Source organism: Eriocheir sinensis, chromosome 20 (genome assembly GCF_024679095.1).
Source record: "Eriocheir sinensis breed Jianghai 21 chromosome 20, ASM2467909v1, whole genome shotgun sequence".
In the NCBI taxonomy this organism is placed as follows: domain Eukaryota; kingdom Metazoa; phylum Arthropoda; class Malacostraca; order Decapoda; family Varunidae; genus Eriocheir; species Eriocheir sinensis.
In genome coordinates, this window is record NC_066528.1 from 19,108,429 (window position 1) to 19,125,269 (window position 16,841).

Here is a 16,841-nt window from a genome sequence, read left to right on the forward strand (position 1 = left end):
ATCTCCTCCATCACCACGAATTACACCTGGGCCGTGCATCACCTCGTTAATATGCACTAACGGGGAGGACTTTCACATCAAGATCAATAACAACAAACACGAGACCCAATTAACCTTTTTTCTGCCTCTCCCTTTATCGGAAAATGGAGGATGAAAGAAGGAACGCAAAAAACAGGCAATAATAAACAAGACCTTCATAATAACTCCAATAAAAGACATTAATTAATCTTGGTTTTTCTCCTCCCTTTCCAGGACTCGCAGTTGACGCCGAGCCATGCATCACCCCCACTACCCGACGTGGCTGCCTCCTTGTCCTCGTCCTCGTCCTCCTCGTCCTCCATCCTCGGCGGGGGATCGGGGGGGAGCATCCTGGGGGTACCGGGGCCGTCTAGGGTGGAGTGGGATGACCTCGAGATCTTGACGTACCATATACAGTCTGTGGTGATATCGCGCTACGCCGTCACCACCGTCACGTGCAAGATTCGCAACCCGACTCTCGATGCGCAAGAGGCAGCCTTCTCCTTCCTGCTGCCCGTCAACGCCTTCATCTCCAACCTGACGATGTGAGTGTGAGATTTGCTATTTTACTTTAGTTACCCATCAAGACCTTTATTTGATTTGCCTTTTTTTCTTCTTATATTTTTCGTCAACGCTTTTATCTCCAACCTGACGATGTGTGAGACTTGTTGTTCTTCTTTACTTTAGTTATCCATGAAGACCTTTATTTGATTTCCTTTTGTTTCATTTTGTATTATTCGTCAACGCCTTCATCTCCAACCTGACGATGTGAGTCTTAGATTTGCGGCTGTTTTCTTGAGTTACCCATCAATACCTTTATTTTATTTGCCTTTGTTTCATTTTGTATTTTTCGTCAACGCCTTCATCTCCATTCTCCTTCATCTCTTGTGATAGGATGTCGTTTCCGAAATCACTTCTTTCCCCCCATTTTCTTTACGTAAGTGTAGATGGCAGTGTAGTAGATGCCCTTCTTCTCTTTATTTCAATTCTTTCGTATTCGGGCTCATTTGTCTTAATCCGCGTGGGCATCGTTTTCGTCGTCGTTTTCCCATTTTCTTCCTGCACGTGGAATGGATGACTCAGGTAATGCCAGGTAATGCAACACTCGTCTATCTTCGTTCCTCTTGTATCCCTCAATTCCTCCTCCTCCTCCTCCTGTCCCGCTGATGAAGAAATGTATCGTTGGTGGATTAAGTGATTTTTGGTCGAGGAAGGAAATGGTGGATGTTAAGAAATTCCTTTTTTTTTTCTTCTCTTTTTATGGAATTCTTCACATTTTTTCTTTTTTATGGAATTTTTCGCATTTTTTCTTTTTTATGGAATTCTTCGCTTTTTTCTTTCTTTTTATGGAATTCGTTTTTTTTTTCGTTTTATGGAATTTCTTCGCCTTTTTTTCCTTTTTTTCTGTTAGTGAATTTAATCTTTGTATAATTTGATGATCTTTGTGTGTGTGTGTGTGTGTGTGTGTGTGTGTGTGTGTGTGTGTGTGTGTGTAGGATTCTTTGTGGTTGATTTTTTTTTTTAATGCGAATAAAAAAAATCACACACACACACACACACACACACACACACAGAGAGAGAGAGAGAGAGAGAGAGAGAGGGAGAGAGAGAGAGAGAGAGAGAGAGAGAGAGAGAGAGAGAGAGAGAGAGAGAGAGAGTAAGTAATGTTAGTCAACCCTCTCTCACATTTTCCATTTCCTCTTAATTAATTTTGTACGAGAAGCGAGTAACCTAATTTTTTGTGCCCCTGCTCTCTCTTATTTACTTTCTTTCCTAAACTATATAATTTTCGTCTTTAATTTATGCTTTTTTTCAATGTATATTTCGCTATTATTATTTTCGTATTTTTTTAAAGTTTTTTTTATATATTTTTTTCCTTTTGATTAACGTAACATTCAATAAGGTTTTTTCTATGTTAGTTTTCCTCTATTGAACTCCACTATCTTAATTTCCTCTCCGATTTTTCTTTTCTTTTTTCTTTTTCAGCGTCGAAATATCTATTGCTCTTCTAATTTTCCTTTATTTTTCCTTTATTTTTCCTTCTATAAAACTAACACAACATTCACGTAATTCTTCCTGTGTTGCTTTTCCTCTGTTAGACTCATTATATTTATTTTCTTTATACTTCATTATTTATATTTATTTTCATTATTTTCATTATATTTTCATTTCCATCTTTTGCTCTATTCATCTTCTTCAACGTCTCAGTATTTAACGCTCTTTTATATTTGCTTTCTCTATCTTCTCTTCTTTAAAAATAACATAACATTCAGTAAGATCATCACTCAGTTGGACTTCATTATAGTATTTTCATCCCCATATTTTGCTTAATTTATCTTCTTCAACGTCTCAGTATTTTACGCTCTTTCATATTTGCTTTCTCTATCTTCTCTTCTTTAAAAATAACATAACATTCAGTAAGATCATCACTCAGTTGGACTCCATTATAGTATTTTCGTCTCCGTCTGTTTCTCTTTGTCATCTTCAGCGTCTCAGTGCTTAAAGCTATTTTGTCTCATGTCTCCTTGTCGCGTTATCTCCTGCAGACACGAATATTGTTTTCATCTCCCAGCAACGCATCACAAAAGTTTTCATCCTCGCTCGCATCCTCTTTCCTCTTCTCTTACTTACTCTCTCGACAAAGGTCATTGGATCTAAAACTTCAGAGGAGAGAAAAGCTTTGTGAGTGTGTGATTCTAAGTAGATGAGAGAGTGAACGTGTTTGTGTGCGTATGTGAGTGTGTGTATGTGGGAGTGTGTGTGTGTTTGTGTATCTGTGTGTGAAGAAAACCTACCTATTAAATTATGTGTTCTTGGGCGCCGAAATGTTAAAGACTATGCCCGTAAAACAACACAATTAATGACACTCACTAAACATATTTCTAGAGGCCCCAAAAGAGATCAGTCGGGTTCTCATCAGTGTCTTAACGTTCACGGGACAGTGGCCTTAAACTATCACTAGGCTCATGAAACTACCCATGGAAAAGCCCCCATACACAACCTCAACAAAAGCCTTACCATATGTCTGAGTGTGCTCCAAAGTGTTTAAGAATATGTGTCAGAAGCCTTTTAAACTATCACCAGGCTCAAAACTACCCATGGAAAAGCCCCCATACACAACCTCTACAAAAACCTTACCATATGTGTGTGTGTGAGATCCGAAGTGTTTAAGAATAAGTGTCAGAAGCCTTTTAAACCATAACTAGGCTCAAAACTACCCATGGAAAAGCACACACACACAACCTCTACAAAAGCCTTACCATATGTGCGTGTGTGAGCCTCGCAATGCTTAAGAATACGAGACAAGAAGTGTTAAAATATTTGCGTGTAATGACTAAATCACTCACTTATGTTGGAATTCTCAGTCGTTTCCGTCTCTTACATCAGCAATTTCCAGAGGCCAAAAAGAAGATCAGTCGGGTTCTAATGAGTGTTTCTGTAGGTTCACGGCACATAAGAAGGTCCAAACTACCACTTGGGTTATTAAACTACCCTTGGAAATGCCCCCAAAGCCCCTACGAAAACCTTTTTGTCTCTCGCCTTTACTGGAAGAATGGAAAACAATGAATGGGCAGGAATCAAAGAGGCTAGACAGAAGGATCAAACTACCACCAGGGTCATTAAACTACCCCTAAGAAAACCTTTTTGTCTCTCGCCTTTACTGGAAGGATGGAAAACAATGAATGGGCAGGAATCAAAGAGGCTAGACAGAAGGATCAAACTACCACCAGGGTCATTAAACTACCCCTGGAAATGCCCCCAAAGCCCCTACGAAAGCCTTTTTATCTCTCGCCTTTACTGGAAGGATGGAAAATAATGAATGGGCAGGAATCAAAGAGGCTAGTCAGAAGGATCAAACTACCACCAGGGTCATTAAACTACCCCTGGAAATGCCCCCAACCCCCCTACGAAAACCTTTTTATCTCTCGCCTTTACTGGAAGAATGGAAAACAATGAATGGGCAGGAATCAAAGAGGCTAGTCAGAAGGATCAAACTACCACCAGGGTCATTAAACTACCCCTGGAAATGCCCCCAAAGCCCCTACGAAAGCCTTGTCAAATACGTGAGACTGGGCTCCGGAAGGTCTAAAAATGCTCCTCTCAATCACAATCACCGCTTACCAAAACCCATGAATTTGTACCACCAGAGCCAGGTCCAAGCTTTCTTCACCTCCTCCATCACTACGATTTACACCTGGGCCGTGAATCACCTCGTTTATTGCTTCTCTTAATTAAGGTTGAGACAGGTGCAAGGGCTAGGTACGTCGGGGAAGGGAGGGAGGAGTAGAAGGCTGGTGTGGAGGGTGGATGGGTAAGGCGGACGAGTGGAAGGGAAGAGGAGGATTGTGGATAGGAAAGGATGAAGGTTTGAAGGTATTATTTGGTTGGGATAAATTGGATAGCAGGTGGATTAGGACAGGTAGAGTGAGGAGAGAGAGAAATTGAATGAGGAGGGAGAGAGAGCGTGGATGGATAGGTAGAAAGGTAGATAGGAAAGGTAAGAGAGGAGGAGGAGGAGGGGGAAACTAAGGTAGATAGGTTAGGATTAAGTTGTGTTGGAGGTAGAATTGGTAAGAGAGAGAGAGAGAGAGAGAGAGAGAGAGAGAGAGAGAGAGAGAGAGAGAGAGAGAGAGAGAGAGAGAGAGAGAGAGAGAGGCTTTAACATATGGATAGGGAGAGAGAAAAAGGGGAAGAAAGGAGGAAGCGAAAGAGGGGACGATAGATAGATAGATAGATAGATTGGCGATAGATTAGGTACGGTACACTCGATAGAAAGAGATAATAAGGATAGATAAGAAGATAAATTGGACAAATAGATAGATAGAAAGGAAGAGGAAGAATAGAGGAGGAGGAAGAAGGAACGATAGATAGATATATAGATAGACTGAAGGTACAGGGAAAGAGGAGAGAAAAAGGGGATGACTTCGACAGATGGAGAGGGGAAGAGGAAAGGGGAAGAAAATGGAAATTCGTTAGGGAGAGAAGAACAAAGGGAGGCTGGCTTGGATGCTGGGAATGAGAGAGAGAGAGAGAGAGAGAGAGAGAGAGAGAGAGAGAGAGAGAGAGAGAGAGAGAGAGAGAGAGAGAGAGAGAGAGGAGGAAAAGGGCAGAAAGGGGAAGAAAATGGAAATTCGTTAGGGAGAGAACAAAGGGAGACACTTGGATGCTGGGAATGAGAGGAAGAGAGAGAGAGATAAAGGAGGAAGAAAGAGGAGGAAAAGGGCAGAAAGGGGAAGAAAGGGAAGCTCGATAGACATAGAAGAAGAAAGGGAGACTAACTAACTTATAAATTGGACTGGACGCATAATGTTCACAGCATATGGTTGGACTAGGAAGGCGAAATGGATTAACAAAGCAAGTGTTTATGTGGTGAGGAGAGGAAGGGAGAGCAAGGAGAGGAGGCGCAGGGATGGGTCGAGGGATGGAAGGGAAGGGACAGAATAACAGATTGGGACACGTGTGATTAGAGTTTGTGTGGATGTAAGGGAAGGAAAGAAGAATGAAGTAGGATAGATTGGTTAGAATGTAGTGGAAGAATCATATATCTAAAGGCAGTGTTATTTTGATTAAGGAGTAGAGGAAGATAATGATTGGAAATAGATGTAGATTATAGTGAGAGAGGAAAGGAAAGAGGATTGAAGTCGGATAGATTGGTTAGTATGTAGTGGAAGAATCATATATCTGAAAGCAATGTTAGTTTGATTAAGGAGTAGAGGAAGAAAATGATTGGAAATAGATGTAGATTGTAGTAAGAAAGGAACATTGGGATAGAAAAAGGGAGATAGAAATGGTAGAATGAAATAGTTATGGAAAAGGAGAGAGAGTATGATGATAGAAGGAAGGAAGGAAGGAAGGAAGGAGTGAAGGGAGAGACAGATAATGAAGGAGAAAGGGTAGAGAGTGTGATGATAGAAGGAAGGAAGGAAGGAAGGGATAGATAGATACAGAAGGAGAAAGGGTAGAGAGTGTGATGATGGAAGGAAGGAAGGAAGGAGGGAAGGGAGAGACAGATAGTGAAGGAGAAAAGGATAGAGAGTGTGATGATGGAAGGAAGGAAGGAAGGAAAGGAAGGAAGGGAGAGATAGATAAAGAAGGAGAAAGGGATAGAGAGCGTGATGATATGAAGGAAGGAAGGAAGAAAGGAGGGAAGGGAGAGACAGATACAGAAGGAGAAAGGGTAGAGAGTGTGATGATAGAAGGAAGGAAGGAAGGAGGGAAAGGAGAGACAGATAATGAAGGAGAAAGGGATAGAGTGTGTGATGATTGGAAGGAAGGAAGGAAGGAAAGGAAGGGAGAGATAGATAGATACAGAAGGAGAAAGGGATAGAAAGTATGATGATAGAAGGAAGGAAGGAGGGAAGGGAGAGATAGATACAGAAGGAGAAAGGGTAGAGAGTGTGATGATAGAAGGAACGAAGGAAGGAAGGACCGTGTTGTGTCCGGGCCATCACTCATTTCATTAGAGCCCAGAGCGGGATAAGGCGGACCAGATAGATGGGCCGGCTAATAAAATAACCTTGATAGATGTGCAGTGATGGAGGTGAGGATAGTAGTAGTAGTAGTAGTAGTAGTAGTAGTAGTAGTAGTAGTAGTAGTAGTAGTAGTAGTAGTAGTAGTATTGAAAATGGTTGTTGCAGTATGTATAGGATGAAAAAGCGAAGATAAATATAAAATAATAAAAATTGCGTATTTGAAAAGAGTTAAAGGTGATGGAATTGCTTAGCTTAGAGAGTAGTAGTAGTAGTAGTAGTAGTAGTAGTAGTAGTAGTAGTAGTAGTAGTAGTAGTAGTAAATGCCCGCTAGTCGCTGATTTGATAAAAGAAAAAAAGAATGAATGAATAGAAAGAAAGTATTATTAGTTAGAAAGTAAATATTAGTAAGCATAAGTGAGTAAGTAAAGAAAGTATTATTATTAGTATTAGAAAGAAAGTATTATTAGTATTAGTGTTAGTATTAGTAGTGAAAGACAACGATCATGAGAACTCGACTAATCTCCTTCGTGGTCTTTGAAAATCGTTATTGAGAGAATTGAAAGAGTCTAAAACATTCGCCTAAGTTAGCCTGTTGTACCCCGTGATCTCTGTACCCAGGGAATTCGTTATCTATCAAAGTCAACGATCATGAGAATTCGACTAATCTCCTTCGTGACCTTTGGGAATCGTTGTTGAGAGAATTGAAATAGTCTAAAATATTCGCCTAAGTTAACCTGTTGAACCCCGTGATCACTGTAACCAAGGACTTCATTATCTATCAAAGTCAACGATCATGAGAACTCGACTAATCTCCTTCGTGGTCTTTGTTAATCGTTGTTATGAGAATCGAAAGAGTCTAAAACATTCGCTTAAGTTAACCTGTTGAACCCCGTGATCTCTGTACTCAAGGACTTTATTATCTATCAAAGTCAACGATCATGAGAACCTGACTAATCTCTTTCATGACCTTTGGGAATCGTTGTTGAGAGAATTGAAATAGTCTAAAATATTCGCCTAAGTTAACCTGATGAACCCCGTGATCTCTGTAGTCTGTACCCAAGGACTTCATTATCTATCAAAGTCAACGATCATGAGAACTCGACTAATCTCCTTCGTGGTCTTTGGGAATCGTTGTTATGAGAATCGAAAGAGTTTAAAACATTCGCCAAAGTTAACCTGATGAACCCCGTGATCTCTGTACCCAAAGACTTCATAATCTATCAAAGTCAACGATCATGAGAACTCGACTAATCTCCTTCGTGGTCTTTGGGAATCGTTGTTGAGAGGATCGAAATTGTCTAAAACATTCGCTTAAGTTAACCTGTTGGACCCCGTGATCTCTGTACCCAGCGACTTCATAATCTATCAAAGTCAACGATCATGAGAACTCGACTAATCTCCTTCGTGGTCTTTGTTAAACGTTGTTGAGGGAATTGAAGTAGTCTAAAACATTCGCTTAAGTTAACCTGTTGAACCCCGTGATCTCTGTACCCAAGGACTTCATAATCTATCAAAGTCAAAGATCATGAAAACTCGACTAATCTCCTTTTATGGCCTTTGCAAATAGAAATAGTTGTTGTGAGATCCTAAACCGTCTAAGTACACTGGCCTAAGTTAACCTGTTGAACCCCGTGATCTCTGTACCCAAAGACTTCATAATCTATCAAAGTCAAAGATCATGAGAACTCGACTAATCTCCTTCGTGGTCTTTGTTAATCGTTATTGAGAGAATTGAAATAGTCTAAAACATTCGCCTAAGTTAACCTGTTGAACCCCGTGATCTCTGTACCCAAGGACTTCATTATCTATCAAAGTCAACGATCATGAGAACCTGACTAATCTCTTTCGTGACCTTTGGGAATCGTTGTTATGAGAATCGAAAGAGTTTAAAACATTCGCCAAAGTTAACCTGATGAACCCCGTGATCTCTGTACCCAAAGACTTCATAATCTATCAAAGTCAACGATCATGAGAACTCGACTAATCTCCTTCGTGGTCTTTGGGAATCGTTGTTGAGAGGATCGAAATAGTCTAAAACATTCGCTTAAGTTAACCTGTTGAACCCCGTGATCTCTGTACCCAAAGACTTCATAATCTATCAAAGTCAACGATCATGAGAACTCGACTAATCTCCTTCGTGGTCTTTGGGAATCGTTGTTATGAGAATCGAAAGAGTTTAAAACATTCGCCAAAGTTAACCTGATGAACCCCGTGATCTCTGTACCCAAGGACTTTATTATCTATTAAAGTCAAAGATCATGAGAACTCGACTAATCTCCTTTTATGGCCTTTGCAAATAGAAATAGTTTTTTTTGTGAGATCCTAAACCGTCTAAGTACACTGGCCTAAGTTAACCCGCTGTACCCCGTGATCTCTGTACCCAAGGACTTCATTATCTATCAAAGTCAACGATCATGAGAACTTGACTAATCTCCTTTTATGGCCTTTGTTAAACGTTGTTATGAGAATTGAAAGAGTCTAAAACATTCGCCTAAGTTAACCTGTTGAACCCCGTGATCTCTGTACCCAAAGACTTCATAATCTATCAAAGTCAAAGATCATGAAAACTCGACTAATCTCCTTTTATGCCCTTTGCAAATAGAAATAGTTGTTGTGAGATCCTAAACCGTCTAAGTACACTGGCCTAAGTTAACCTGCTGTACCCCGTGATCTCTGTACCCAAAGACTTCATTATCTATCAAAGTCAACGATCATAACTCGACTAATCTCCTTCGTGACCTTTGGGAATCGTTGTTGAGTGAATTGAAATAGTCTAAAATATTCGCCTAAGTTAACCTGTTGAACCCCGTGATCTCTGTACCCAGGGAATTCATTATCTATCAAAGTCAACGATCATGAGAACTCGACTAATCTCCTTCGTGGTCTTTGGGAATCGTTGTTGAGAGAATCTAATGTGTCTAAGAATATTCGCCTAAGTTAACCTGTTGAACTCCGTGATCTCTGTACCCAGGGAATTCATTATCTAAGTCAACGATCATGAGAACTCGACTAATCTCCTTCGTGGTCTTTGGGAATCGTTGTTATGAGAATCGAAAGAGTTTAAAATATTCGCCTAAGTTAACCTGATGAACCCCGTGATCTCTGTACCCAAGGACTTCATTATCTATCAAAGTCAACGATCATGAGAACTCGACTAATCTCCTTCGTGGTCTTTGGGAATCGTTGTTATGAGAATCGAAAGAGTTTAAAACATTCGCCAAAGTTAACCTGATGAACCCCGTGATCTCTGTACTCAAGGACTTTATTATCTATCAAAGTCAACGATCATGAAAACTCGACTAATCTCCTTTTATGGCCTTTGCAAATAGAAATAGTTTTTTTTTCTTGTGAGATCCTAAACCGTCTAAGTACACTGGCCTAAGTTAACCTGCTGTACCCCGTGATCTCTGTACCCAGCGACTTCATAATCTATTCAAGTCATCAAAATTACGTACCTTGTTTTTACTCGCGTGTACTCTGGAGGTAAAGTTTTGGATTAACAATGAACTTTTACCTGTCAGCTCATTAGTACTTTCACCGATGTAGAGTTTTGTTTTTCTTCCTCTGCGTAGATTCGTAAAACTTCCTGCTGATACGGCTCAGTGTGTGTGTGTGTGTGTGTGTGTGTGTGTGTGTGTGTGTGTGTGTGTGTGTGTGTTTGCTTTTTCGCACTCCATGTCATCATTTTTTGGGGGCTCATTAGTTTTCGTAATTTGCAATCTTTTATTTAATTTTTTTGGTAGTTTTGAGTATTCTGTTTTTCGTACCTTAGACGTTTTGTTGATGGCTTATTCTTGTTTTGTTTTCTTGTTCTAATATTTTTTTTACTGGTTTTCTTTCGGTATTAGAATGTTTAGGAGATTGGAAGTGTTTTTTCCTTTCCCTTTCTTTATTGTATTCTCTCTTTCTTTCTTTTTTTTTCATTCATTCATTCACTCATTCACTATTTCTATTCGGTCTTTCTTTCTTTCTTTCTTTTTTTCCTTTCTCTCTCTCTCTCTCTCTCTCTCTCTCTTAAGGTCATTCACTCCTCCTCTCAGACTCCTTTTTCTTTTCCTTTCTCTTTTTTTCCCAGTCCATCTTTGTCCATCCTTCTTCCCGTCTTTTTCTTCTCGCCTCTTCCATCTTCTTGCACCAACAGAAGCTCATTTGCTCTTCCCGCCTTCTATTGGGCCTGTGTGTGTGTGTGTGTGTGTGTGTGTGTGTGTGTGTGTGTGTGTGTGTGTGTGTGTGTGTGTGTGGGTGTGTGGGAAACTGCAATGTGGAGGCTTTGTAAATACCTCCCCAAACATACACACACACACACACACACACACACACACACACACACACACACACACACACACACAAACACAAACACCAGACCAGACCAAACCTCAAAAGCCTTCTTATCATAACCCGCTTTTTAACTCTCTCTCTCTCTCTCTCTCTCTCTCTCTCTCTCTCAAAAAAAAATTCCCTCACTCTTAAACCTTGTGTACAATCTTATCAGCTTACCCTAAAAATTCTGCAAGGGGGGGGAATGAGAGAGAGAGAGAGAGAGAGAGAGAGAGAGAGAGAGAGAGAGAGAGAGAGAGAGAGAGAGAGAGAGAGAGAGAGAGAGAGAGTAAGTGTGGAGGCAGTATAAGTTTCCCCTAATGAATTGTAAACATTGGCCTCCGTATTAGCGAGGATATAGAGCTTGAGCTTGAGCCTGAGGTGATAGAGAAAGGCCGTTTTATAGCCTCGCCGGTTATTGAAGGGTTTTTGTAGCTCGCTGAATCGGGTCTGCAGAAGTGAGGAGGAGGAAGAGGAGAAGAAGGAGGAGTGGTTGAGGATAGTGCAGTGATGGTGGTAGTTGTGGTGGTTGTATTGTGGTTGTTGCTTGTGGTTATGTGCGCGTGAATGCGGTTAAGTTAAACAAGGTGATAAAGAGGGATATAAAAGGGAAAGATGGAGAGGCAGGAGAGAAAGGAAAAAGATACACAAAGCCAAAAAAAGTAAAAAGGAATATCGCAAACAATCTCCATCTTTTTATTTCAGTTTTTGGCCTATGTTGAAACTATTACACAAACAAAGAAAAACAAACTAAAAACACACAAACACACACTTACACCCCACACAAACACACTTTCACATACCCCCTACACACTCAACAAACACTCAAACCCGCACAAACAAACAAAAACAAAAAAACAACAAACACACACTTACACCCCACACAAACACACTTACATATACCCCTTACACACACAAACACACTTACACATACTCCCTACACACACAGACACTCGAACCCGCACAAACAAACAAAAAAAAACAAAAACACACAAACACTCCTACACCCCACACAAACACACTTACACATACCCCCAATACACACAAACACACACTTACACCCCACACAAACACTTACACATACCCCCAATACACACAAACACACACTTACACCCCACACAAACACACACACATACCCCCAATACACACACACAAACACAGACTCCCTCTCCCCCTCCCATCCCCACTTACAATATACTGAACACTAAGACCAAATAGCCGCGTTATTAAAACCTTCCTCGCGACTTTTTCTTCGGCGAGGGGAAACTTAATTCTCGAGCCGTCACCTTCCCGCCGCCGCTGGTCTCATCTGGCGCAAAGAGGAGGAGACAGAGGTCCCTTGGCGCCGGGGAAAATGCATGAGAGTTGAATTTTTAACCCGAAGACAGTCCCACCCTCACGAACCTCCTTTCTGGGGTCGGTTGGAATGGAAAGGATAATTGAAGACGTTTTTAACACCTGAGATGATGAAGGAAGTGATTATGAAGGGGTTTGCGGACGCGGGTGGATTCTTGAGGTCCCTGTGAATTTTTGGACTTGGTATGTTTTTTTGGGTCTTGTAAATAATTGTTTTCGTATTGCTTTCTTTTGTATAAGGGAATGGAGGAGCTGTTTTCATGTGGTTCTCTTTGGGTTTCTTCGTTTTTGTTTTCTTAATTGCTTTGTTTAAATTGCTTATTCGTTGTTGTTTTTTGCTTGTTCTTCATTTTCCTTTTTTTCTCATTTTTATATCATTTTTTTTTCTTGTTTATTCAATTTCTTTACTTCTGGTTTCTACGTATTTGTGTTTTTAATTTCCTTGCTTAAATTACTTATTTGTTTTCTGTGTTTTTTTTCTGCTTGTTCTTCATTTTCCATTTTCTCTTTCATTTTTGTATCCTTTTTTTTCTTGCTTATTCAATTTCTTTACACTCGGTTTCTTCGTATTTGTGTTTTTAATTCCCTTGTTTAAATTACTTATTCGTTTTCTGTTTTATTTTCTGCTTGTTCTTCATTTTCCATTTTTTCTTTCATTTTTATATCCTGTTTTTTTTTCTTGTTTATTCAATTTCTTTACTTTCGGTTTCTACGTATTTGTGTTCTTAATTCCCTTGTTTAAATTACTTATTCGTTTTCAGTATTTTTTTCTGCTTCTTCATTTATTTTTTTTCTTTTTAATATATTGTTTATTTTCCTCCTCTTTCTTTTTCTTCTTTATCGTATACTATTCCTAACATCCTTTTTTTTCTACTTCTTGGTCATGATTTTCTTTATTTTCTTGTTCTTGTTCTCCTTCATCATCTTCATAAATTCTTCATTAATATCCCTATTATCATTATCATTATTATATTTTCTGCCTTTATTATACCATGTGCTCGAATCATGTTCTTCTTTTTCTTATCATCATCATCATCATCATCATCATCATCATCATCATCATCATCATCATCATCATCATCTTTTTTATATCCTTCATTTCTATCTCTATCACAATTATTCTTATCATCATTAGTTTCTTCTCGCCCTAATACCACAAGGTCCCCAATCATCATCTAATCCCGACAAGCGTCCAAGATGGCTGGTCCTAATACCTTCCCTTTTTACGAGCGCTGCCGGACGCGTCGTAATTATCAATCATTAGCCTTTTATTACGCGGCTTTCAATTCGCTTTATATTGTCAGTCATTTCGATAATAACCGTTGGAAATTACTACCCTGATGTGTTTCACCCTGGTTCGTGTGTGTGTGTGTGTGTGTGTGTGTGTGTGTGTGTGAGGTGGGGTGGGGTGAATTTTCAGAGTCAAGACCTATAGTAACTGTTTAGGATTTGGCTAGGTTAGGTTAGGTTAGGTTAAATTTAGGGTATCATCAAACAAATGATGGCCAGCACCTTATGGTATGAATCAACAAAGAATGACCTCACATTGTTATATAGAAAGTCTCATTAGTAAGGAAGCATATATGAATGTTCTGAGTTAAAACCTATAGTGACTGTTTTGGGTTTTGTTAGGTTAGGTTAGGTTAAGTTTAGGGTATCTTCAAACACATGATACCCAGCACCTTATGGTATGAATCAACAAAGAATGACCTCACATTGTTACATAGAAAGTCTCATTAGTAAGGAAGCATATATGAATGTTCTGAGTTAAAACCTATAGTAACTGTTTTGGGTTTTGTTAGGTTAGGTTAGGTTAGGTTAAGTTTCAGGAATTTTCAAACACATGATATCCACAAACCTTTTGCATGAATTAATTAAGAAAGCCTTCACTTTGTTATATTGAAAGCCTCATTAGTAAGGAAGCATATAAGAATGTTCTGAGCTAAAACCTATATTAATTGGTTTGGGGTTTTGTTAGGTTAGGTTAGGTTAGGGAATTTTCAAACACATTATATCCAGAAACCTATAGCATAAATTAACAAAGAAAGCCTTCACTTTGTTATATAGAAAGTCTCATTAGTAAGGAAGCATATGTGAATGTTCTGAGTTAAAACCTATAGTAACTGTTTGGGGTTTTGTTAGGTTAGGTTAGGTTAGGAAAATTTCAAACACATGATACCCATTAAACAAGAGCGTAAATTAACAAAGAAAGCCATCACTTTGTTATATAGAAAGTCTCATTGGTAAGGAAGCATATATGAATGTTTTGAGTTAAAACCTATAGTGACTGTTTGGGGTTAGGGTGGGGTTGGGGTGACTGTGGGGGTTAGGTTAGGTTAGGGAATTTTCAAGCACATGATATCCAGAAACCTATTGAATAAATTAACATGGAAAGCCTTCACTCTGTTATATGGAAAGTCTCATTAGTAAGGAAGCATATATGACTGTTCTGAGTTAAAAACCTATTGTAACTGTTTGAGGTTTTGTTAGGTTAGGTTAGGTTAAGTTTCAGGAATTTTCAAACACATGATATCCATAAACCTTCTGCATAAATTATTTAAGAAAGCCTTCACTTTGTTATATTGAAAGTCTCATTAGTAAGGAAGCATATAAGAATGTTCTGAGCTAAAACCTATATTAATTGGTTTGGGGTTTTGTTAGGTTAGGTTAGGTTAGGGAATTTTCAGACACATGATGTTCAGAACCTATAGCATAAATTAACAAGGAAAGCCTTCACTTTGTTATCTAGAAAGTCTCATTAGTAAGGAAGCATATATGAATGTTCTGAGTGAAAACCTATTGTAACTGTTTGGGGTTTTGTTAGGTTAGGTTAGGTTAGGAATTTTAAACACATGATATCCAGAAACCTATAGCATAAATTAACAAGGAAAGCCTTCACTTTGTTATCTAGAAAGTCTCATTAGTAAGGAAGCATATATGAATGTTCTGAGTGAAAACCTATTGTAACTGTTTGGGGTTTTGTTAGGTTAGGTTAGGTTAGGGAATTTTTAAACACATGATATCCAGAAACCTATAGCATAAATTAACAAGGAAAGCCTTCACTTTGTTATCTAGAAAGTCTCATTAGTAAGGAAGCATATATGAATGTTCTGAGTGAAAACCTATTGTAACTGTTTGGGGTTGTGTTAGGTTAGGTTAGGTTAGGGAATTTTTAAACACATGATATCCAGAAACCTTTAACATAAATTAACAAAGAAAGCCTTCACTTTGTTATCTAGAAAGTCTCATTAGTAAGGAAGCATATATGAATGTTCTGAGTGAAAACCTATTGTAACTGTTTGGGGTTTTGTTAGGTTAGGTTAGGTTAGGGAATTTTTAAACACATGATATCCAGAAACCTATAGCATAAATTAACAAAGAAAGCCTTCACTTTGTTATCTAGAAAGTCTCATTAGTAAGGAAGCATATATGAATGTTCTGAGTGAAAACCTATTGTGACTGTTTGGGGTTTTGTTAGGTTAGGTTAGGGTTTCAGGAATTTTCAAACACGTGATATCCAGAAACCTATAGCATAAATTAACAAAGAAAGCCTTCACTTTGTTATATGGAAAGTCTCATGTAAGGAAGCATAGGTGAGCAAAGATGAATGGTAACTTTTTGAGGTTTTATTATGTTAGGTTAGGAATTTTTACTAACCTATCTATCTATCTATCTATCTATCTATCTATCTATCTGTCTATCTATTTATCTATCTACCTATCTATCTATACCCATCTATCTATGAACGTTAGACAGAAAGAGTTATAGGGTTGAAAGGGGTAGAGTGCAGGAGAAAATGAAGAGAGGAGGAGGAGGAAGAGGAGGAGGAGGAGGAGGAGGAGGAGGAGGAGGAGGAGGAGGAGAGGAGAGAGAGGGAGAGGGAGAGGGAGAGAGAGAGAGAGAGAGAGAGAGAGAGAGAGAGAGAGAGAGAGAGAGAGAGAGAGAGAGAGGGTAATACAAATGTTTTCTCAATTTTCACTATTATTTTTTTTTCGTTTGTAATTTTTCCTTCCATCTTTTTTTTCTCGTTTTTCTTTTCTTTTTTTAATCCATTTTTTCGTCCATATATATTTTTTTAAGTTATACAGAGTCAAGTTTTTTTTCTCTTCATTTCATTTATTTATCTTTTCTTTCGTTCTTTTCGCATTCTTTTCCTCCTTTATTTCATGCTTTCTTTTATTGCTTTTTCCATCTGTCTTTTTTCCTTATTTTCGTCATGTATTTCAACCCCTTTTATTCTGTTTTCCTCATCTCTTTTTCTCTTTTTCCTTCCTTTTCTCTATTTTAATTTTCCTTTTATTTTTTTCCATCAATCTTTTCCTTTCTCCTCGTCGTTCTGTATCAAATTTTTTATATAGATATTTAGAGAGAGAGAGAGAGAGAGAGAGAGAGAGAGAGAGAGAGAGAGAGAGAGAGAATGACGCAAAATACAGCTACACCAAACACTACACTCAACCTTGAACGAAGAACTGCAATGTCAAAACAACAAAAAAGGAAAAAGAAAACATTGTCCGTCGAATACAATACAAAGCGAGAGAGAAAAAGAATATAGCACGATGTATTCTCTCTCTCTCTCTCTCTCTCTCTCTCTCTCTCTCTCTCTCTCTCTCCAAGAAATAGTAAAAATAATAATGAAATAGTAACTGAATTGTAGAGTTTGTTATTTTAATCTCCTTT

General features: G+C 38.7%; 1 protein-coding gene across 1 annotated transcript in view; it reads left to right on the top strand.

The window, feature by feature from the left end:
* Positions 1 to 231: 231 nt before the first annotated feature.
* The window catches only part of LOC127001082 (inter-alpha-trypsin inhibitor heavy chain H6-like), a gene marked incomplete at its 5' end in the record, with an annotated part of 204,296 nt that continues 187,686 nt past the window's right edge, over positions 232 to 16,841 (top strand). Inside the window, one exon of the mRNA XM_050865254.1 lies at positions 232 to 563. Coding sequence (XP_050721211.1) covers positions 232 to 563 — 332 coding nt within the window. The remainder of the gene's footprint in view (positions 564 to 16,841) is intronic.